General features: G+C 41.0%; 1 protein-coding gene and 2 pseudogenes across 7 annotated transcripts in view; all 3 read right to left on the reverse strand.

The window, feature by feature from the left end:
- Positions 1-553: 553 nt before the first annotated feature.
- TMEM150C (transmembrane protein 150C) overlaps positions 554-22,768 on the reverse strand; it is an 86,896-nt gene continuing 64,681 nt past the window's right edge. For all 7 annotated transcript variants that reach the window (XM_054485878.2, XM_054485879.1, XM_063663805.1 and 4 more), the window contains 7 exons: positions 21,883-21,972; positions 20,368-20,421; positions 20,207-20,239; positions 20,039-20,106; positions 13,378-13,505; positions 7,418-7,595; positions 554-3,101 (listed from right to left, as the gene is read on the reverse strand). In XM_054485878.2, coding sequence (XP_054341853.2) covers positions 2,893-3,101; positions 7,418-7,595; positions 13,378-13,505; positions 20,039-20,106; positions 20,207-20,239; positions 20,368-20,421; positions 21,883-21,972 — 760 coding nt within the window. In that variant the 3' untranslated portion in view covers positions 554-2,892. The remainder of the gene's footprint in view (positions 3,102-7,417; positions 7,596-13,377; positions 13,506-20,038; positions 20,107-20,206; positions 20,240-20,367; positions 20,422-21,882; positions 21,973-22,768) is intronic.
- LOC129035265 (large ribosomal subunit protein eL8-like) lies at positions 8,096-10,535 on the reverse strand (annotated as a pseudogene).
- On the reverse strand, positions 12,126-13,222 carry LOC129035266 (small ribosomal subunit protein eS6-like; annotated as a pseudogene).

Genomic DNA, 22,768 nt, shown 5'->3' on the forward strand with positions numbered 1-22,768 from the left:
TTTGGAGAGCTCCCAGGTAGACGAACACAGTGAGGTGCTGGGGAGAGGATGCGCTCTGGGTGGGAGTGGAGCTCCAGGCACCTCCCCATGCCTTGCCCTAGCTTCTTTTCAATTTGGCTCTTCCTAAGTTGTAGCCTTCATCATAAACCTGCAAATGTGAGGATTTTCCTGAGTTCTGTGAGCTGTTCTAGCAAATTATTTGAACCTTAAGCAGGCAGTGTGTGGGAGCCCCTTCGACTTTGTAGCCAATATGGACAGAAGTGAGGGTCACCTGTGGACCCAGTATTTGTGACTGGCAGTGGAAGTGAGGCAGTCTTGTGGGGCTCAGCCCTTAAACCTGTGGAATCTGACACTAACTCCGGGTATTTAGTGTCAGAATTGAATTTTAGATACTCAATTGGTGTCCGGAAGAATCAGAGAATTGGTTGATGGTGTTGGAAAACACCGTACCAATATAACACTTAAGTTCATTTTTAACATAATGTCTGACTGGGTTTTCACATATTTTAATATTAGAGAAGAAATGGTGGTGTAAGAGACGAAGAAATAACAATTACGCATAAAAGAATTTTATTTAGTGGCCAGATCCCAATGAATAATGTCAGTCATTGCTTGGTTCTGCTAAAATGTGGTATTAGATATATTCTTAAGAAAGTGTACAATTGCATCACCAAAAGCTGTTTAATTTGGATTGTGTAGAATAAAAGAAAACTACATAAGTCTTTGTTCTTTGATAAAAATTTTAAAATATAAAAATGAAAAAAGAAACCCAAAAGCAGTATTCAAAACTAACAAATGTCACCTTGGACTATTTACAGTAAGACGCCTTTTTGACAGGAGAATCTTGTTCTCAGCTTGTTCTTTTCCTCACATTTTACTTACAGGGATTCTCACTCCCCCATCTGATCCCTATTCATGACTTCTTCCATTCCTGTCTCACATGAAACAGCCATCTTCCATGCTCTCTAACTCATCTTTGAGTCTCTCTCTGACACTCCTTTTTCCTACTCTTAAATTATCAATAATTCTATTCAACAGACATTTATTGAGCACCTAGTATGTGCCAGGCACTGTGCTAAGAGGTGGGGAACAATACAGAGATGAAAAGACATTGACCTTTTCCTCAAGAAATTCAGACTTTGGGTTGAATTAAAAAATGTTTTTCTTTCTTTTTTTCTGAGATGGAGTTTAGCTCTTGTTGCCCAGGCTGGAGTGCAATGGTGTGATCTCGTCTCACTGCAACCTGCCTCCCGGGTTCAAGTGATTCTCCTGCCTAAGCCTCTTGAGTAGCTGGGATTAGAGGCATGCGCCACCACGCCAGGCTAATTTTGTATTTTTTTTAGTAGAGACGGGGTTTCTTCACATTGGTCAGGCTGGTCTCGAGCTCCCAACCTCAGGTGATCTGCCCGCCTCGGCCTCCCAAAGTGCTGGGATGACAGGCATGAGTCCCACACCCAGCCTAAAAAATGTTTTTCATATTATATTCCAGGTAATCCCAGACCTCTATGGGGTAAATCTGGGGATTTCTTGAAAGAAAGTGCACTCGTGGAGGGTCTGTCCACTTGGCTCACTCCAACACAGTTTGAATTTGGAATTCTGCTCTTCTTCATGAAGCACAGTCTCAAAAGCCCACACCTACAGTCTGAGTTCTGAACGCTCAGCAGGTGGGAACTGGGAACTGTGGGTTGGCTAGCAGCGGGGCCAGCTATGTCAATTTGGTTTTTAGGAAGGGTATTCTTTTAATTGGCTTCTACAAATTCCAAATTTGAAAAGCCCTTAATCCAAAAAAACCTACTAAATTTGAGCAAAAGATACATATTAACAGAGTCTCCTCTGATTTGGACTTGCAACAAGATACTATAAGATGCCTATCTTTGATAAATGTCCAGCAGCAGCTCTTTTTATTACCTCTGCACATTCATATTTCCTTCCATTTTTCTGTGATATTTTCTTAGTTTCCAACGTAAGCCTGCAGGTGACCTCAGTTTTTCTTTGATTATGGTTGAACCCAAAGCAAGCTCAGCTCTTGCATTTGGTCTACATCTTTGTCCATGAGGCTTAGAGAGACTCATGGTAGTTACTTAAAAGAAAAATAAACTATGAAATATAAAACACTGTACATGGCATACTATGAAAGCAAACACTAAACCATACCTTCACTGCCCCCATCTTGTTCCAGGCCTGGCAGACCACGTCCCTACACATATTCACATTTGGAAATCATTCTCAGTCACAGTGTATCAAGTCCAGATCACGGTGGCGGGCTTTGCTCTCACAGTCTGTGGCATATGTCTCTCCTGGGATCCACACAGCCGACCACTGAACAACGATGAAGGGGGCTTTCGTGGGAAAGTTCTTCTCACTATGCCTTTCCACAGGTGACACAGGGTCACATCTCAATACAATTTCTGTCCTATTCTATGATACACTATTATCCATTCAAGAATATTAGCGCCAGATTCAGAACTTCCTCACGAGCTGGTTCCAAGCCCTTTGGACCTGAAGGCAACGTCGGGAGTTGGCATTACTCCCAAGGAACATCTGGCCTGCCCTACTCGGTAGGGTGCTTGAGACATGTGGAAAGAATGGGAAGAGGTGGGAGTGCTGGGAAGGGGACGGATAAGAAGTGATCATGCACAAGCTTCTTGCTCTGTCGTGCATATATTTTCAGTGTAACAGCGTGTATTTCGACACATAAGGGCTTGTGCTTTTTCATTAAAGAAATAACTCGCCCTGAAAAGCTCATTTGGCAAATGTGGCCATGAATGTGTGTGTGTGTGTGTGTGTGTGTGTGTGTGAAAAATGAGGTTCTGTGTCAAGTCCCGTGAGTGTGTCCTACTGGCCCCTCCCCCACTGTCACACCCACCTCACCAGCAAGGAAAAACTGATGGTTTACACCTGGTCAGTCTGATATTCAGAAGCTTCTGACAGGCTTTCTGAGAAGCTTAGGAAATTCTCCTGGTACTCAGAGCAAACAATCTCATAGCGGTAATGCCGGAACTCCACGGCAAAGGTGCCAAAATAAGACAGGAAGCACATGACCAGGCCCCACTGGACCCTGGCTGCATACATGTGGATGCTTTGGGCCATGAGGATGAAGTCTGCGGAGAAGCAGTCAAGGAAAATACCCTTATCAGCCACATTAAAACTGGAATCTTTTCAGGGCAGAGACAGATTATAGGAAAAGTCTGGCTCTCCTCATCACCAGCAAAACTGGTAGCCTGCTAGAGCTTGTTGAACATGAAAATCTATATGAATAACAAGTTAACATTATTGAGCTCCTATTTGGTGGTAGGCATGCTTTTAGGTGCTTTCATGGATAGTATCACTTAATCCTCACAACAATCCTATTATCGTTGTTTTTGTTTCTCATTTTTAAATGTTCTATTTGCCCTTAAATACTCTCTTATCCAAATAATTGTCAGTTTGTTTAAAAATAGGGAAACTGAGACCGAATGGGTAAATAACTTGCCTGAGGTTACACAGGTATTAATTGCCCAAGCTGGGCTCAAACAAGCACTCTAACTCGTGCGCCATGTATTCAATAGCCATACTCTGTAGCTGCTTACGAAACTGGGAGATTAGGAAAAGGATTACAATTCCAAAGTAATTAGTTGGCCAGAAAAATTAAGCTATTTAAAAAAAAATCACTGCAAATGGTGAGCCAAGACCGGCCACTGCACTCCAGGTTGGGGGACAGAGTGAGACTCCATCTTAAAGAAAAAAAAAAAAAGAAGAAAGCACTGCAAATGACTATGAATTCGTAGTTATCATTATATCTGCAGAAATAATTTTCAACATCAAATTACTAACTACCAACATGTAAGTTGTGTTTGGCTCTGCATTGCTACTAACAGTGTCTGAGTGGCTGGCCTGTCTGTCTCTTCTAATTTTCACTATTGTTTTTCAGACAATACTGTATAGACTAGTTTCATTCCTCATATCACGTCTAAACTTGTATGATAAACAGATGAGGCCAGATGGGGTAGCTCATGCCTGTAATCCCAGTGCTTTGGAATGCTGAGGTGGGAAGATCACTTGAGCCCAGGAGTTTGAGGCTGCAGTGAGCTACGATTGCACCACTGCTCTCTAGCTAGGGTGACGGCAAGGCCCCATCATTAAAAAAAGAAAAACAGATGAGACTCTTATGCCTGGATACATATATGGAGTGTGTGTGTGTGTGTTGTGTGTATCTGTATCTGTATATACACAACAGAATAAATGGAGAGAGGAGCTGGGAAGAATGGTAAAAAGTTCATAGCATGATTTAGTGAAAGGTCAAGTGTCTGAGGAACTAATGCATTTACTTAGAAAGATCAGAAATGTCTCCTTAGAATTAGTTCTATCTTCTGAAATTAGACCTGAAATCGGGAAATTTTCAGAGAGCAAGAATGTGAAATTACTTCAGCCAAACTTTGCTTTGCTAACTGGGCCTTCATCCATTCACCTGAGAACCAAAGAAAAAAAAAAAGATTCCACGTGTTCAGAAAGAGCATGAATCAGAATCATTTGGTGAAAGCTCAAAACGGGATAGGCTGGGCAAGGTGGCTCACGCCTGTAATCCCAACACTTTGGGAGGCCGAGGAGTGTGTATCACTTGAGCCCAGTAGTTCGAGACCAGCCTGGGCAACATGGCGAAACCATGTCTCTATTAAAACTACAAAAATTAGCCGGGTGTTTTGGTGTGTGCCTGTAATCCCAGCTACTCTCGAGGCTGAGATGGGAGGATGGCTTGAACCCAGAAGGTGGAGGTTGCAGTGAGCCAATATCATGCCCCTGCACTCCAGCCTAGGCAACAGAATGAGACCCTGTCTTAAATCACAAAAAACATCTCGGAATGATTTAAAGTCTGCACATTCTTCTGAACAAGGGTGTAAATATTGCCAAAGCAATATTAACTTATTACTTAAATTAATAGAGAAAGCATATCTCCTTTTTTCTTATACTGGCAGAGTTTTGATCTTTTTGTTCATAAAGTATTTATTAGGTTGCTAGCAAGAACCAAGTTTTTTGGCTTGAACTTAAGTCCTTAAATGTTCTCTACCTAATGTGACTGTAGAACTTTGGAAAATCAGCAAAATGGTGGAACGGGAATTTGTGAATGAAGAAGAAATAAATAGTCCAAGTACTCCACTAACTAGAGAATGGGCTCTGAACTGTGTGTGTTTTCATATTTTATTCTTTCCCCCCCTCATCTTAGGGTCTGCTTCTATTCATATTTTAAAGCTACTTTCTCTGTCTTTGAATTGATATACTTTATTTTTTTCTAGCTATTTTTGAACTTTTAATTTATATTTATTTATTTATTTATATTTCAATAGGATTTTGGGGAACAGGTGGTGTTTGGTTGCATGAATAAATTCTTTAGTGATGATTTCTGGGATTTTGGTGCACCCACGACCCAAGCAGTGTACAGTGCACCCAATTTGTAGTCTTTTATCCCTTATCCCCCTCCCATCATTTCCCCTGAGTCCTCAAAGTCCACTGTGTCATTCTTAGGCCTTTGTGTCCTCACAGCTTAGCTGCCACTTATGAGTGAGAACATAGGATGTTTGGTTTTTCATTCCTGAGTTACTTCACTTAGAATAATGGTCTCCAATTCCAACCAGGTTGTTGCAAATGCCATTGTTTCATTCTAAAGCTACTTTCTCTAAGGTGGGGTCCTGAAGTGGTTAAGAGTGCAAGAGCTGAGCCTGAGTTGAAATCTTGATCCACCACACATTATCTGTGTGATCTTGGGCAAATTAAACTTCTTTGTGATTCACTGTTCTTACATGTTAAATGAGGATAAAAAGAGTTGATACATTTAAAGTACTTAGAATAATGCCTAGCACACTGTCTAAAAATTGGTGATTATTATGACTGAAGATGTGTAATTGCATTGTCTGTACAATCTACCCTTTAGGAACCTTGATTCCTTTCTCTGGTTTCCTGAGGAGGGCCTTACTGGAGTGAACACTTCTTTTATTTTTGCCTTTATTTTATTTTATTTTTTGAGTCAGGTTCTCACTCTGTCACCCAGGCTGGATTGCAGTGGCATGATCACAGCTCACTGCAGCTTCAAATTTCTGGGATCAAGTGATCCTCCCCCCAAGCCTCCCAAGTAGCTTGGACTACAGGTGCACACCACCACACCCTGCTAATTTTTCTAAAACAAATTTTTATAGAGACCAGGTTTTGCTATCTTGTCCAGGCTGGTCTTGAACTCCTGGGCTTAAGCAATCCTCCTGCCTTAGCCTCCCAAAGTGCTAGGATTACAGCATGAGCCATGGCACCAGGCCTTTCTTATTTATTTATTTATTGTTAGAGACAGAGTCGATCTTAGCTCACTGCAGCCTCAAACTCCTGGGCTCAAGCGAGCTCACCTCAGCCTCCTCAGTAGCTGGGATTACAGGTGCTCGCCCCAACACCCAGCTGATTTTTAGATTTTTTTTTTTTTTGTAGAGACAGGGTCTCCCTTTGTTGTCCAGGTGGATCTTGAGCTCCTGGCTTCAAGTGATCCTCCTGCCTCCGCCTCCCAAAGTGTTGAATGCTTCTGATTACTCCACTCCATGGAATGAGTGACTGATCTGACTGGTGGGATGGGAACTGGCAGGCTTCTATTGGGCCACACTACCAGTAGGTGAGGTCACTGCACTCCATCCTAAGCTAGACTCTCTCTGGGATCTGTGTGGGGCTAAGCGGAGTGAGGTGCTCTCCTCTGCCTTTCCCTGGTTTCTCTGCTTGTTACTGGGTGGTTAAGTTGAATTCCAAGGTGTGAGAGAGGAGACCTGCAGCATTTTCCTTTCCAGGTTTACTAGGATAAAGGCTGATTTCTTCATCCCCATCTGGCTCCTAGCATCTATTCTCAATTGGTTCAAACTCTGAGCGGAGGAAGGGAAATGAATAGCACCCCAAAACCTCAAATATTTGAGGAAAACTACACATGCAGCGTTAATCCAGTGCTTGAATTTGTCTTCCAGAAAAGCTTCATTATTTTCCTGAAAGATATAAATGTATTGGTTCTCTGAAATTCATTTCAGAGCTAATAAATGAAATGAAATAACAGGGCCGTTAATAAAGTCACAAATGCATTTTTTTAAGCTGGAGGAAAAAATGACAATTCTCTTTTGGCTATGCATTCTCTGATTTTCACAAATAAGAACTTTTACATCATTAGTGAAAGGAGAATGTATGACACCATTCCTGCAGACTGAAACAATCTGGAGAGGGCAGACCTCGTTTTATTTTTATTTCGCCATCTCCCCTTTGGCATGAAAAATTGGTGTGAGCGTTTTTGTTTTTATACCCATTTACCTTTGCCTTAAGATTCTGAGAAGATCTGGCAGAATATCCTAACCCACTGGGTTCTTCTACAGAGACAACTTACTTGTTTTCATCTTACTGGCAAAAGAAACTTTTCACATTCAAAGGATACAGAGGACCACACAGAGAGTGATAGATGCCGACAGAATAACCCGTGGAATTCCAACTCTCCGTCCTTCATTCTTGATGTTGACCTTGAGTGTCAGCGCAGCCTGGATCCAGCAGGTCAATGTGCCAAATCCAAAGGTCAAGGAAGTTCCGACATTATGGATTTCTTCGTCATTCGTGAGCTTAGGGATGAATGGATAATGACACATGAAGGCCCATTCAGCAAAGAAGACAGGCAAGTTGAAGGAATATATCAGCAGAAAAGATAGGAAAAGAAATATCCCAATAATGGGATGATAGATTGTAGAAAGATTAGCTCCTTGTTCTATTCTCAAATGGTTTGAACTCTGAGGGGATGAAGGAAATAAATAATACCCCCAACCCTTAAAAACATTTGTGTAGAAAAAGTAAAAGAAAACAGCAGGAGAGTTACAGAAAAAGAAATGTTTCTACAAGCATACACCCCAAACTTTGCCAGGATAAGAAAATTAGACCAGGGATTTGGACATGGTTTTTTGTTTGTTTATTTGTTTGTTTGTTTTGAGACAGGGTCTTTACTCTGTCTCCCAGGCTGAAATACAGTGGTGTGATCACGGCTCCCTGGCTCAAAGTGATCCTCCCACCTCAGCCTCTGGAGTAGCTGGGACCACAGGTGCATGCCACTATGCCTGGCTAATTTTTTTGTTTTGAAGGAAAATTTGTATTATTTTGTTTTTTATGTACAGAAAACTCAACAGTGTACATTTAACCCAGCTTGGTGGCAAGTTCCTTAGCCTTTGCCTTTTTGAGCTTAGTAATGTGAGCCACAGACTTGGGACCCAGGACATTGCCTCCCCAGTGACGGCGGATCTCATCAGATCTGTTGTTGTAATTGGTCCTGATAGCTTCCACCAGCTTAGCCAAAGCTCCTTTGTCTTCCAAGTTAACCTGTGTGAAGACAACAGTGGTGCAGGTCTTCCTGTGGACTAGACGTCCCAGTCTTGCCTTCCTCTTGATAATGCAGCAAGAGACCCCCATTTTACAACACAGGGCAGGCAGGAAGACAACTAGCTCGGTGGGATCCACATCGTGTGCAATCACCACCAGCTGAGCCTTTTTGTTTTCCACCAAGGTGGTGACAGTGTTAACTCCTGCTCGAAGGGCAGGTGGTCTCTTAGTGGGGACATCCTCTTTGCAGGCAGCTTTCTTCTCAGCCCGGGCCAACAGCTTCTGCTTCTTCTCTTGCTTTGTCTCTGGTCTGTACCTGTGGGCTAGCTTAAGCAACTCAGTGGCTGCTTGGCGGTCCAGGGCCACGGTGAACTGGTTAATTGCAGGAAGCACTTACAGAGGTTAATTGCAGCCGCTTATAGAGGATGGCTGTCTGCCTCTGCAACCTGATACAGTGGGGCAATTTCACAAAGTGAGTGAGGTCAGTTTTGGGCTGGATGTCCTGTCCAATGCCAAAATTCTTAGGCCTTTTCTCAAACCAGGGATTCACCACTTTCTTGGCCTTCTGCTTCTTCACGACAGCAGGGGCTGGAGCCACCTTCTTCACTTTAGCCTTCTTTCCTTTCAGCACCTTTGGCAGTAGGAGGAGAGCGCTAATTTTTTATTTTTTTATTTTTATAGAGATGGTGTCTCCCTATGTTGCCCAGACTGGTCATGAACTTCTGAGCTCAAGTAATCCTCCCACCTCGGCCTCCCAAAGTGCTGAGATTACAGGCGTGAGCCATCAATCCTGGCCAATATATATTTACCGATGGAGGACAGCCAATTCTAGGCAAGTCAATATTTAATTGGCACAGACAACTAAAACCCTTTAAGCTCTGTTCTTCACTCTTGCAAAACTGGCCCGTCTATGTAATGTGACTAATTCATCGTTTGTTTGTTTTTTTGAGACGGAGTGCTCTGTCGCCCAGGCTGGAGTGCAGTGGCATGATTTCGGTTCACTGCAATCTCTGCCTCCTGGGTTCAAGTGATTCTCCTGCCTCAGCCTCCCAAAGTGCTGGGATTACAGGCGTGAGCCACCATGGTGCCTGGCCTAAATAATTGTTTTTTGTTGTTGTTGTTGTTGTTTGTTTGTTTGTTTGAGACAGTCTCACTCTGTCACCCCGGCTGGAGTGCAGTAGTGCGATCTCCACTCACTGCAACCTCAGACTCCTGAGTTCAAGCGATTCTCATGTCTCAGCCTCCCAAGTAGCTGGGATTACAGGCATATGCCACCATGCCCAGCTAATTTTTGTATTTTAGTAGAAACGGGGTTTCACCATGTTGACCAGGCTGATCTCAAACTCCCAACCTCAGATGATCCACCTGCCTCGGCCTCCCAAAGTGCTGGGATTACAGGTGTGAGCCACCACACCCGGCCCTAATTCATTGTTAATGAAAATTTTTTTTAGTTTTATTTTCCCATAGTAATAAGAAAAACTGACACCATGAGCTTTTGCCACATATAGAGACCCACGGTAGGACAACAGTATTTGAAGATTTATACTCAAGGCTTTTATAGAGGACTCCCATTTAGGTTATTGCCATTGGCGGTTATAGATGTAAACTCCCCAAATCATTACCCACTGATATTTAAAAAATATATCCATCACTTAAAACTCTTGTTGTATTTTCATGTGTATATATACATATATATGTATGTAAATATATATATTTTTCAGATTATCACCATTAGATCATAATTTTCTCAGTCACTCATACTTCACCAAGACTATCCACTTCTCCAAAAAAAAAAAAGCAAAGTCTATCCACGTCTTCATCAAACCTAGCGTATATGTTTGTATATATATATGTATTTGAGATGGGGTCTTGCTCTGTTGCCCAGGCTAGAGTACAGTGGTATGATAAAAGTTCACTATGTATTTACATATTTTTTAAAAATTTTCTTCCTTTTCCTTTTCTTCAACATATATTTTTTAATTGCACATATAAGAAAGTAAAATCTCTTGTTGAAGACATGGCTTTTAAACCCATTGTGAAAGTATTATTTTTTTGAATTGCTATTGCCTTCAGATGTTTTGCTGTTTGACATTGTTGTTCATAAGGGTTGCATCAAATCAATATTACTTTCCTTTTACAATTTTTCCTATTGTTTTTGGCTGTAGAATTTTTACCTCTTTTTTGGAAGAAGCCATGTTTTCTCTCACAGTTCAAAAGACATATTTTCAAAATTATTTAAAATAATGATACCTGAAATCAAATTTTGCTTCTAGAAAATTGGTTTTCCATGCTATATAAATCTATTAATTTATTATTTTTAATCTTTAAAAAAGATAATATAGTTACATAGTTAAACTTAAAAAAATTATAATGAGGGATAGATTGAAAAGTCTGTCTCCCATCCCATATACTAGCCACCTGGTTTCTCCATGGGAAACTGATTTGTCATTTCTCATGTATTCTGTTATATTCCAGCAAACGTTCTTCATAAGTAGTGTCAACATTCATGGTCTTGAGTATTTGTGGTTCACCAAAGCCACCCAATCTTGGGGATTTTTCTAGGACTTTCGTAAAGAACAAAATGTGTTCTTAGTAACTCATCAAAGCCCTGGTCGAGAGAAACAATAGTGATTGAGCACTTTACAACATGCCTGTACCCTCAGCACAGGCCAGCAAGTGGGGGAAAGACTCCCACCAAAATTTCAGTTAAAATGCCCCATGCCTTACATTTTGGATCTTAACAGGATAAATAAACTCTCAAATATTCTCCTGGTAATCACTGCCTCAGCCAATATATTCTAAGAATGCAGCTTTCTGGTTGCCTAGCTGGATATAGATGGGAGATAGAATAGTTAGAGGAATTGGTGGGATTGCCCATTTATAACTCACCAAGCAAAAAATACTTACTAGGTTGCTACTATGTGCCAGGGGAAGTCTTTGGGAATGAGTGATCCTGGTTTAATGAATCGGCAGTGCTGAGGGTAGGACAAGAAATGGCCTTCGAAAATCCACTACTATTTTCATTAGGAACATTACTAAATGAACACTAGAATGCTGAGGGGCTTGAATGCCTATGCCATTTGGGGTTTCATTCAACAGACAGGGGGAAGAGTGTCAGGATCAGTGTTTGCCCTCAAGGAGGAAGTTTCTAGCTGTAGTATAAATAGCATAGGTTGGAGGTTGGTGGGGAGGGAGGGAAATCAGTCAACCACTGTCATAGTACAGAGGTTTCCTTGTCTATTTCACAAATAAAGTCATTCTTGTCAAGAGTTGGGTAATGGTATTGGCAAGGAAAATTATGCTTAAAGGTTGTGACCTTGGGCTTCTGAATTTCTAGGAAGAAGAGTTAGGAGTAGTATATCTTTATACAAGTCGTAAGTGTTCTGGAGAAATTCTGGGCTTTCAAACTGGACTTCCACATAAACTTGCTAATCTGAAAAGCATGCTTTTATCCAATAAGGATGTCTGGTGTTTAGTTATAAAAAGGTAATGATCCTATTGGTTTGCTAGAAAGGTACATTAGGATCCAATTTGTTACGAAAAAAAGTATAAACCACTTGGAAATCCTCTGTAGAAAATATACAGCTGTTCTAGTAGCTGCTTTTCCCAGTAGCCACACTGTATTTCATAGGCATATTTAACACCCTCGCGCATTTAAGAGAACTCAGGAAGACCAGGCTGAGAGACTGGAAAGGCTAAACTCTGGAGAACCTGTGCATATTAGGAACCAGTGTTCCTAATTTTTTTTTTTTTTTTTTTTTTTTTTTTTTTTTGTGAGTCTGATCTTATTTGTTACTCAAAAAATCTTTTTCCTGACTAGATTCAGACTTAGAAGTAGAAGCTCGCAGAGAGGAAAGTCTGCGTCTCTTCACAGCTTATTCCTTGCGCTTCTCTTTAGCCTCCTTCATTCTCTCGGCCGAAAGTTTAGCATATTCTGCAGCCTCTTCCCTATTTTTCTTAGTACACTGCTTCTTCAGAGCAATAGGCTGCCATTTGTGCTGCAGGACATGTGGAGTAACAAGACGCTGAATCTTGGGTGCTTTGGTCCTAGGTTTCTTACCTTCTTTGTTTAAGGGCTTTCTTACAACATACTGACAGACATCATCTTCTTTAGAGACACTGAAAAGTTTGACCAGGCGCGGTGGCTCAGGTCTGTAATCCCAGCAACTTGGGAGGCCGAGGCAGGCAGATCGTAAGGTCAGGAGATCAAGACCATCCTGGCTAACATGGTGAAACCCCGTCTCTACTAAAAATACAAAAATTTAGCTGGGCGTGGTGGCATGCCCCATGGTCCCAGCTACTCAGGAGGTGGAGGCAGGAGAATTACTTGAACCCGGGAGGCGGAGGTTGCAGTAAGCTGAGATCTCGCCACTGCACTCCAGCCTGGGCGACAGAGCCAGACTCCGTCTCAAAAAAGAAAAGAAAAGTTTGCGGATTCTGCTAGCTCTTTTAGGCCCCAGGTGACGAGGCACCCTAGTATCAGTCAGTCCAGGTATAGCCTTCTCTCTTTTTTTCACAATAACAAAGTTGAGAACGCTCAGATTGGCATTCACAATGCAACCACGAACTAATTTTCTCTTTCTTTCTCCAGCTCTCCTTGGTCTGTAACAGGAATGTAACAGGCAGGCAGGCATGGCCATGGGTCAAGATACCCTGCTTGTTTTTCCCACCAACAAACAAGAAACCTTGTTTGTTGTTCCCACCACTGATTCGGACTACATAACCCTTCCATTCTTCACCCAGAGCATAAGCAGCAACTTCTGTGGCCATATGCTTCTCATAAAAAGTAGGAAGTTTGCGTTCATCTTCCACTTTAATGAGTTTCTGGCAGCCAATGGCTAGGAAGGAGATGTTCAGCTTCATCTTGAAGCAGCTGAACGCCTCCGAGTTGCCATGGAAAAGAGTCCTAGTTTTTAAAAAAAGGTTTGTGCAGAATTATATGGGCCATATGGTGATTATACCTCAATAGCTTTGATAGTCTCAGAAGTGAAGGTCTTACCAGTGTCAGAGGGAGGTGAAAAAGGCCAAATCAAGTACCTGAAAATTACCAAGTAAGGTCATTCCGAAGGAAGCCAGACACAGAGCCACCAATCCACTAATATTCAGCCACGGGTTTAAAACCTTCGGTTTCAGTTGTATAAAGCGCAGAACAGCTACCACAAGGGCTAGGAATAAAGCAAAGTCTTAAAATGAAAGAAATTAAATCACACACCTAGACTGTGAGGCAGAATTCTATTATTATTATTTTTTTATGCTGCACTATTTTCTTAGGTAAGAGGCAGAATTCTAAAGCCGCAATGTGCCAAATTAAACTTTTCACCACAGCACAGTTTACATCTCTGGAATGATCCACAATTTTTCAAAGAAAGTTTCCATGCAATGCTTATGATTATTTAGATGTTTTATTATACTCAATCTGGGGAAAGCAGAGAGGCAGAGAGGACTCAAGACAACAGGGCTGTATGTTACTTGGGTGAGGCAAGGATGATAGGACTATGAATAGTGTTGTTCTCAGAGTTTTCAAAAACAAGGTCAGCACAGGACAGACTGGCTTAGGAGAGCACTGCAGAGGCTTGGCACACAACAAATAAGATGGGATAAAGACAGACCGACTCAGTCATCCTTTAGCTTAGAACAGTGTGGAAAATAATGACAGGGCAGGAACATAATGGGAAGAAGACAAGGTTACCACATCTAGACAAAACTGCTGGTGCCAGCGCCATAAACCATTCCTGGGAAGAAAGATAATGGAAAGTGTGCAAGTTCCTTTATTACTGGTTTTACTCTCACTTCCCTTCGATTCTACTTGGAGGTGTTCACTGTCAAACAACAAAGATAGTTAATCCAAATTAGAAAAGTGACAATATTTATACTTATGAAATCTGTATTTTAACATAGCAGATTGAGGGATTTGGTATGTACTAAAAATCGTACCTAGCATATCAAGAAAACTCAATCCCTGAAAATAATATTAATTACTCATTTTAAATGTCCATTCTATCTTTTGAAGCAAATTGGTATCTGAGAATTTGAAGAGAGAATGAGGGAAGTTACTTAGATTTCAAATCTGACTTCTAATAGTAACCTTGGGATAGTCCATACTCAAGGCCCTAATCTAAGGATGACCTTTTTTTTGCCTAGTGCAGAGGTATTTTCATATTTATACAAAGAGTTGGGAGAGGTTAGTCTATAAATGATGAAAAATCACTTTCAATTAATGTAAATTATATCTACATGTAAGGAAACAAACTTACTACTAAGATAATTTATTTTGATGTTAAGGTTCAGCAGGAAAGACAATTAGAAATTCAAGAATTACCCTATTTATACGGCAATTAAGTTGGTAATTATTTGCTAAAGGTTTTACTTTGATTACAGGCCATTATTAGTAGCCATTAATAAAGAAAATCTATCCATAAATTTGCATTTCCCAAGTATGTTAAATTTCATAGTGTAACCCTATGGCTTTAAGCTTGATAAGTTGACTTTTAGTTCTAAGTACTTCTGATCAAAGAGTGGTATAAAACTTGATTAATATTTGGATTTTAGAAACAAAATAGAGATAAATCATGATTTATAAAAATCTCAAATTGTTCAGCCCTGATATATCTTTTAGTATATGCTTCAGCTAGTACTGACTATTGACCAGAAAATTAATACGTTATACCTGAGTTGACAGTAGTTTCCCAAACTATTGGTTTGAGGGACCTAGGTAGGAGTTATATCCGAAATCTTTAACAATGACAATAACTATCCTAGAGGATGAAAAATAGGCACAATGTCTTATTAATTTTAGGATAGGAATAGGAGGAGGAAGTAGGGGAGAGGAGTAATTCAACACATAGCACTCCATCACAAAGTGATCATCAGCTAAAGAAGCCATTAGATTAAGCCTAGAGGCTCAATACAGGCACCATAGGATATCCTTCTAATAAGTTGTGTATGGCTGTTAGGACATAATAACAAGACACTAAGACAGCACACTTAATTTTTTTTTTTTTTTTGAGACAGTCTTACTCTGTTGCCCAGGCTAGAGTGCAGTGACATAATCTCAGCTCCCTGAAACCTCCGCCTCCTGGGTTCAAGCAATTCTCCTGCCTCAGCCTCCCAAGTAGCTGGGACTACAGACCCATGCCACCACACCCAGCTAATTTTTGTATTTTTAGTAGAGACAGGGTTTCACCATATTGGTCAGGCTGGTCTTGAACTCCTGACCTCAGGTGATCTGCCCACCTCGGCCTCCCAAAGTGCTGGGATTATAGGCATGAGCCTATAATATAGACGGAGTCTCTCTCTGTCACCAGGCTGGAGTGCAGTGGTGCAATCTTGGCTCACTGCAACCTCCGCCTCCTGGGTTTAAGTGATTCTCCTGCCTCAGCCTCCTGAGCAGCTGGGACTACAGGTGCACGCCACCACGCCCAGCTAATGTTTTTGTATTTTTAGTAGAGATGGGGTTTCACCATGTTGGCCAGGATGGTCTCTATCTACTGACCTTGTGATCTGCCTGCCTTGGCCTCTCAAAGTGCTGGGATTATAGGTGTGAGCCACCGCGCCTAGCCAGCTAATTTTTTTTTAAATGACCACTGAAAAGTATTACTCTGAGAACTCTCTGCTGGTCATTTTGTGGGATAGGATGGTGCTGGAACTTGACCTAAGCCCTAAACCCAGTTCCTGAAATGGCTCTTCATGTTGACCCACCCAGTCAAAGAGTTTGTTCCTTTATGCCCAGAGGAACAGAGTTGTTGGCTGCTCTCTTCATTATCTATTTCTGTCCAGTCAACACAGAACATGCAACATCTCCTGGTCCCTGCTTTGCTAGCTGTCCTATTTGTAATATGAATGGTAAGTCATCTTATCATGAACAAATTATGAAATTCAGCAGGAAACAGAAACCTATTCGAAGACAGGGATTTAACCCAACACTCCTAGCTTCCAGAATTGCATTCTAAACACCACACTTTGCCCTTTTTTTACCTCTTAACTCCATTATTAATCAGATCAGGGGAGGCAAACTTTCCTTTTAAAATAGATTCTAGCTGAATTTTTAGAATGATGGATCTAATAAAGATTCTGCCCCATAACAGTTTTACTAACACTTAGGTATGAATAGAGGCAGATTTGGACTGTTATGAAGTCCATTTTCAACCAAGTAGTGATTTAATCATACCTTCTTGAAAAAGACTTACGGGCCATTTCAAAGCCATCTTTATATATGCTAACTTTTACTACATTCACGTTCTGATCAATAGATATATTTTTTTGTTTCATTAAAATTTTTAGATTTCACTAACAGTTTCAGAAAAGATTTTAAAAACTCATCCTTCTGTGGTTTTTGGTATTTGAAACAGTCCTTTGCTATACAGGTGTCCCCTACTTAATTTTCCTGTCTATTTTCAAAAGAGCACAAATAGAGGCCAGGCGCGGTGGCTCACGCCTATAATCCCAGCACTTTGGGAGGCCGAGGCTGGTGGATCACCTGAGGTCAAGAGTTCGTGACCAGCCTGACCAACATGGAGAAACCCCGTCTCTACTAGAAATACAAAAAATTAGCCGGGTGTGGTGGCACATGCCTGTAATCCCAGCTGCTCGGGAGGCTGAGGCAGGAGAATCGCTTGAACCTGGGAAGCGGAAGTTGTGGTGGGCCGAGATTGTGCCATTGCACTCCAGCCTGGGTGACAGAGAGAGACTCCGTCTCCAAAAAAAAAAAAAAAAAGAGCACAAATAGAATAACGGCTGATTTTTCTAATTACATTTTAAATTCTGAGTCTGACTGGGTTTTTAAAGTTCGAAACTCAAATAACGTCTCTTCCTTGCAGTTCTAAACTGGTACCTGGCCAAATTTTTGTTTTGTTTTGTTTTGTTTGACTCTTTATGCATCAATGATTCCTATTTATGACTGCGGTAGAACACAACTGTCAATATGTTTTGCCTGAAGGAGGGAGAGTGGCTGCTATTCGGTGACTGAAATCATTCAGCTATTAGCTTTATCCTCACAACCTCCCCAGGGCAGAAAATTATATTCCTTTGAAGAAATTTGTCTTAGGTCTTTTTCTCTCCCACCCCGTGGAAAGAAATGCAGTTTCAAGACAAAAAGCACAACTAATTCTCTAAAGAAAATAATTGAGCATTCAATCTTTGATTAGTCTGTCAAAAAGGATAAAATATCTTTGCTAATTTTAATACATGCTACACTGACTCATTTTTAGATTGTAAATTATAATCTATACGGCTGCCGAAAAGCAGTGACTAATAGGCGGTGTGGGTTATTTCTTAAAGTCAGTTATGTAGACTAAAATAATAGTCTGAAGTCTAATAAGGGCAGGCCTGGGGAGATGAAGGTATCCACAGTTTAGAGGAGGAATCATTAGTAAACTGATTCTTTTTCACTCTCAGAGTTGATAAATAAATACTTGTTGGTTTGCTCCCATTGAACACTAATCTTAATCAATTTTATGTCTACCAGATGGCACTCAAAATGATGAAAGATAATACAGAATAAACACTGGATGTTGTAATACCTTCGAGCAAGAGCTAGCAAAAGCTTAATTGCTTCTTGGTAGAGCAGGAAGGACTGGAGAATAAGATGATGACAAATGTCATCTGGAAGAGGGGATCTTGCTTTCATTGCTTTGTTTTTGGAAATGCTTTTGTAATTAGCCAATCATAAGCCTTATAACTGGATAAACTTGTGAGCTATACAAACTGGGTTTTTAAAAATTATACACTTAAAGACCACTGGGAAATATCAATTTGTCTTAAGCATACAAAGGAAACAATATGTGGCTTCCAATGTGCTCACTGGTTTGTTTAAAGCCCAGTGTAGGACAGACAGCTGGTGACAGCTTTTTTATACTTCAGGCTTGAGTATCACCTTAAATGAGGTAGTATTTGCAAAGCACTTAGCATTGTTCCTGGAATAGAAATGATGGCTATTAATCATTGTTGTTGCCCCCTGTGGGAAGATCATACGAATAGATGGCAGCCTGCAGGCCTACATGCTATAATGGCAGAAGGGCCAGGAAAGGTCCCTGACCCTGCCATTCAAGGTTCACTCTTGGGGCTTTGTGCTCTGTTAAATGCAAATGCAAATGTTCCTTAGCAACTATTTATGTCTTGGGATGAATACGTTTATTAGGTCTTTTCAGAAGAATGGTGTCAAGAGTAGAAAAAAAGAGCACGTATAAAGCTCCTGGCAGCTCTGAGGCTGAAAGCAGTGACAACCAAACCTGACTGCCCAGGACTGGCCCTGGTTCCCACGGGTGCACCAGATACTGCAGGTGCCATCCTTTTGATACTTGTGAATATCTAGGATGTGAAAGTCCTGACTGCCAGGGGCATAAAGAGGAGAGCTTTTTTAAAGACTCGGCAACCCCAGCATCAGGGTATATTTAACTTTCTCCTTAGTGGTAGTGTAGCAGCCCAGGCCTTCTGGACACCTCCTGCTTTGGCAAATGGAATACGCTTTGGGGATGAATGGGGAGGGCTTTGACAGAAAGGTGGTTAGCTCCAGGGAAGAATCTTGCTAACTGCACAGAAGCTCCCCAGTGTACTTCTTTTTGAAGCTTCAGGTTCAAGAGAGGCCTGATGGGCCTGACGGAAAACATTCTCCATGTTTCTCATGTTCTGGGCTTTCTGAACCAACTAAGTTTTTGCCTGTGTTGCATGTTGGACCACCTGTCTCCCTTGATTTTCCACTGACTTCTAAAGGTCTTCCCATTCTTATAGCAAATATTAAAAAAGAATACATTAAGAGTGAGTAGGAATTTTGGGGGGTGGAGGTGAAATAACAGGTGACTTCTTTGGGAGACACGTCCCACAAAGGTTGAATATTCCCTCAGTAATAATACTACCTCTTACTTGGAGTGAAAGTCTCACCGTCAAAAGAACCACTTCCAGAACACCATTGTGGGAAGGGTGGGCTGTCTTTGGTCCTTCCTAACAGCATGCTGACAGCGACAGCTAGTTGACTCTTGGAGAGACACTGGGAAAGGCTGGCATTGAGGAGATGGTATACAAGGTAGATTCGAAAAAGGATAGAGTGCATGGCTGGTTCCCACCATCTCCAGAGGACTACGCAGGGTCATGGACGCACTCACAGAGGGACAGAATATTACAGGAGGGTCTTGGGCCCCAAAGAAAAAGTGAGGAACTGGGGCTAGATATGAGTACTAAAGGTTTCTTCTTCTTTTTAAGCTTACTTCTCCATTTGCCAGCTTACTATGTCTATAGGCACAGGAGAGAGTGTAATCCTAATGCTAATGTTGACCTTTAGGTTTAAAGACAGTATCTATACACATCAGCAAATATCACAAAGCCCATGCATTTTTTTCATCTTTGCTAGTGAAGGAATAAATAAAGCATTCTTTTCAAAGCAAACATATTATACAATATTACATTCTCATGCAGGATTTTATATCATGAAATATATTATTTTATGCAGCAAAATAGATCAAGTCAAGAGTATCTGAAATGATAAAGATGGTAAAGGGAAGAGAAAATGTAAGGACAGCAGGGTGAACATAAATGGATGTATGAGAGAAAAAGACCTTTAAGACAAAGAGCTGGCTTCAGCATATTGACATCATATGATACTAAATGATCAAATAAGACCCCCATTGTTTTGGTAAGGGTTTGGGAGAATTTAAAATACAAAAGAAATGTACCAAAGCACATAAAGCATTCTTTACCCTCTTCTTACCTAGGAAGGCTGCCATGTTCATAACTTGACTAAACACACAGCTTGCAGGAGGATCATCACCTGCAATGCTTGAAAAAGATGAAATGTTTTATAGTTACTATATCAAAATCTATAATCCTCCTAACTTTTCCTATGGTCCCACAGGACAGAAGAGAATTGCTGGGTTACCTTATATATGGTGCATGCTTCACACCAGGTTTCCTGGATAACAAAAAAAACCACAGAAACTCAGGTTAAAGCACTGTCATTTGTGCAGTTTAACCTTCCCAGTGGGAAAGTTTTTGCTAAATCTCTTGATGAACAACGAATTACCCACAGATAAACTTTACCTTTCAGCTGAATTTAATGGTAAAATTTTGTCATCTTCCACAGCTATGAAGTATCTATCAAAAAAGAATAAGTTTATAGAACAAAGAAATTGAAAAAAAGAATCATTTGTTTCCCAGTTTTATTAAACTAACTGCACTAATTCATATTCATTTTTTCTAACTGAGAAATGCTCTTTTACAATTCTTTACCCATAGATCTTCTAGTTCTTTGAAGCTCAAATGTCATTATTAGTAATATTTCCTTAATTTTCAAAACATCCCCAAAGTAATGGCCATGCTTATAAACTGGAAACAAGAAAACAAGGAAATAGACCTTATAACTTTGAGCAAACTAAAATTAGGGTTCAGTTTCTAACTTCTCGGGAATATGTGTCCTACCCTTCCTAACAAACTTTGAGGAACTAAAATAATTTTCTTAAAGTGAATATTACCTAAAATAAGCAAGTGTGGGAACATTTTGTGGTAAGCCAGGACTTCCAATGTAATGATATTCATTTTATAAACATATCAGGCCAGGTGCAGTGGCTCACGCCTGTAATCCCAGCACTTTGGGAGGCCAAGGTGGGCAGATCACGAGGTCAGGAGATCGAGACCATCCTGGCTAACACGGTGAAACCCCATCTCTACTAAAAATACAAAAAATTAGCCGGGCGTGGTGGTGGGCTCCTATAGTCCCAGCTACTTGGGAGGCTGAGGCAAGAGAATGGCGTGAACCCAGGAGGCGGAGCTTGCAGTGAGCCGAGATCATGCCACTGCACTTCAGCCTGGCGACAGAGCGAGACTCTGTCTCAAAAACAAAAAACAAAAAACAAAAAACAAAAACATATCAGACCCAGTCATGAATAACTGGACTATGAACTGGACTGCAGACGGAATCCATGGCATGTTAGTGTCAAATTCGAAAATCTTGCGAATAATTAATTCATATAACCTGTTTACAAAATGTTCATTACAACAAGAACACATGAACACAAAATAAACTAGTATTCTTCACCACCAGCTTTGCACAATTATTACTCACTCTTGTTACTTACTTTGGTTAATAGAAAATGGGAAAAGAAATGAGGACTTTAGCAAGGTTGAATTAGTAAAATATATTATTTTCAAGTATTTATAAATACAGTCATAAAGATATACCATCTACTATTTCTTTTGGGGGTGGGGACAGTCTTGCTCTGTTGCCCAGTCTGGAGTGCAGTGGCGCGATCTCAGCTCAATGCAACCTCTGCCTCCAGGGTTCAAGCGATTCTTGTGCCTCAGCCCCCCAAGTAGCTGGGATTACAGGTGTGTGCCACCACGCCCGACTAACTTCTGTATTTTTAGTAGAGACAGGGTTTCCCCATGTTGGCAAGGGTCTCAAACTCCTGACCTCAAGTGATCTGCCTGCCTCAGCCTCCCAAAGTGCTGAGATTACAGGCATGAGCCACCGTGCCCAGCTGCCATATGCTATTAAGGTTTACATTTTTATCTACATTGTACCTGAATCCTTAAATAATTAAATGAGCAAATACTCACACTATCCACAATCCAGCTGAAGTAAACAAAGTAAATACAAGAGGTAGGAACATCCATACGCTGCATTTCTTCCCATCCATGCCTGTACCACTGAAATAAAATAAACACGTATTAATAATTAAGGCAAAACATTTACTTCACTCTTTCAAGATAGAAAGTTTAGTCTAACTGGGCCGAGCACGGTGGCTCACACCTGTAATCCCAGCACTTTGGGAGCCCAAGGCGGGCGGATCACGAGGTCAGGAGATCGAGACCATCCTGGCTAACACAGTGAAACCCCATCTCTACTAAAAGTACAAAAAAATAGCCGGGCATGGTGGCGGGCGCCTGTAGTCCCAGCTACTTGGGAGGCTGAGGCAGGAGAATGGTATGAACCCGGGAGGCGGAGCTTGCAGTGAGCCAAGATCGCGCCACTGTACTTCAGCCTGGGCGTCAGAGCGAGACTCTGTCTCAAAACAAAAAAAAAAGACAGTTTAGTCTAACTGAAAAAAAAAGTGTATTTTATGAAACCATGATTCAAATTGGTATCATTATTCTCACCTACTCATGTGGGAAATCCCTGAAACAGTTAACATGGATGATTGTTATCTTGCTTAAATGTTCCAGAGTTTTAGTTAAGAATTAATAGAAAATTTATTTTTAAATTTTTTTTGTAGAGATGAGGTCTAGCTATGTTGCCCAAGCTGGTCTTGAACTCCTGGCCCAAAGTGATCCTCCTACCTTGACCTTCCAAAGTGTTGAGATTACAGGCATGAGCCACAGTGCCTGGCCAGAAAATTTTTCATAAAAACATTTATCCTTGTATAAGTATTGATACATTTAAGAAAAGACAAAAGAGTTTGGGTTAGGTTAGGACTTTCGCTAGAAGAGCTAAGTACCAAAGGTA

Source organism: Pongo pygmaeus, chromosome 3, assembly GCF_028885625.2.
Source record: "Pongo pygmaeus isolate AG05252 chromosome 3, NHGRI_mPonPyg2-v2.0_pri, whole genome shotgun sequence".
Lineage (NCBI taxonomy): Eukaryota > Metazoa > Chordata > Mammalia > Primates > Hominidae > Pongo > Pongo pygmaeus.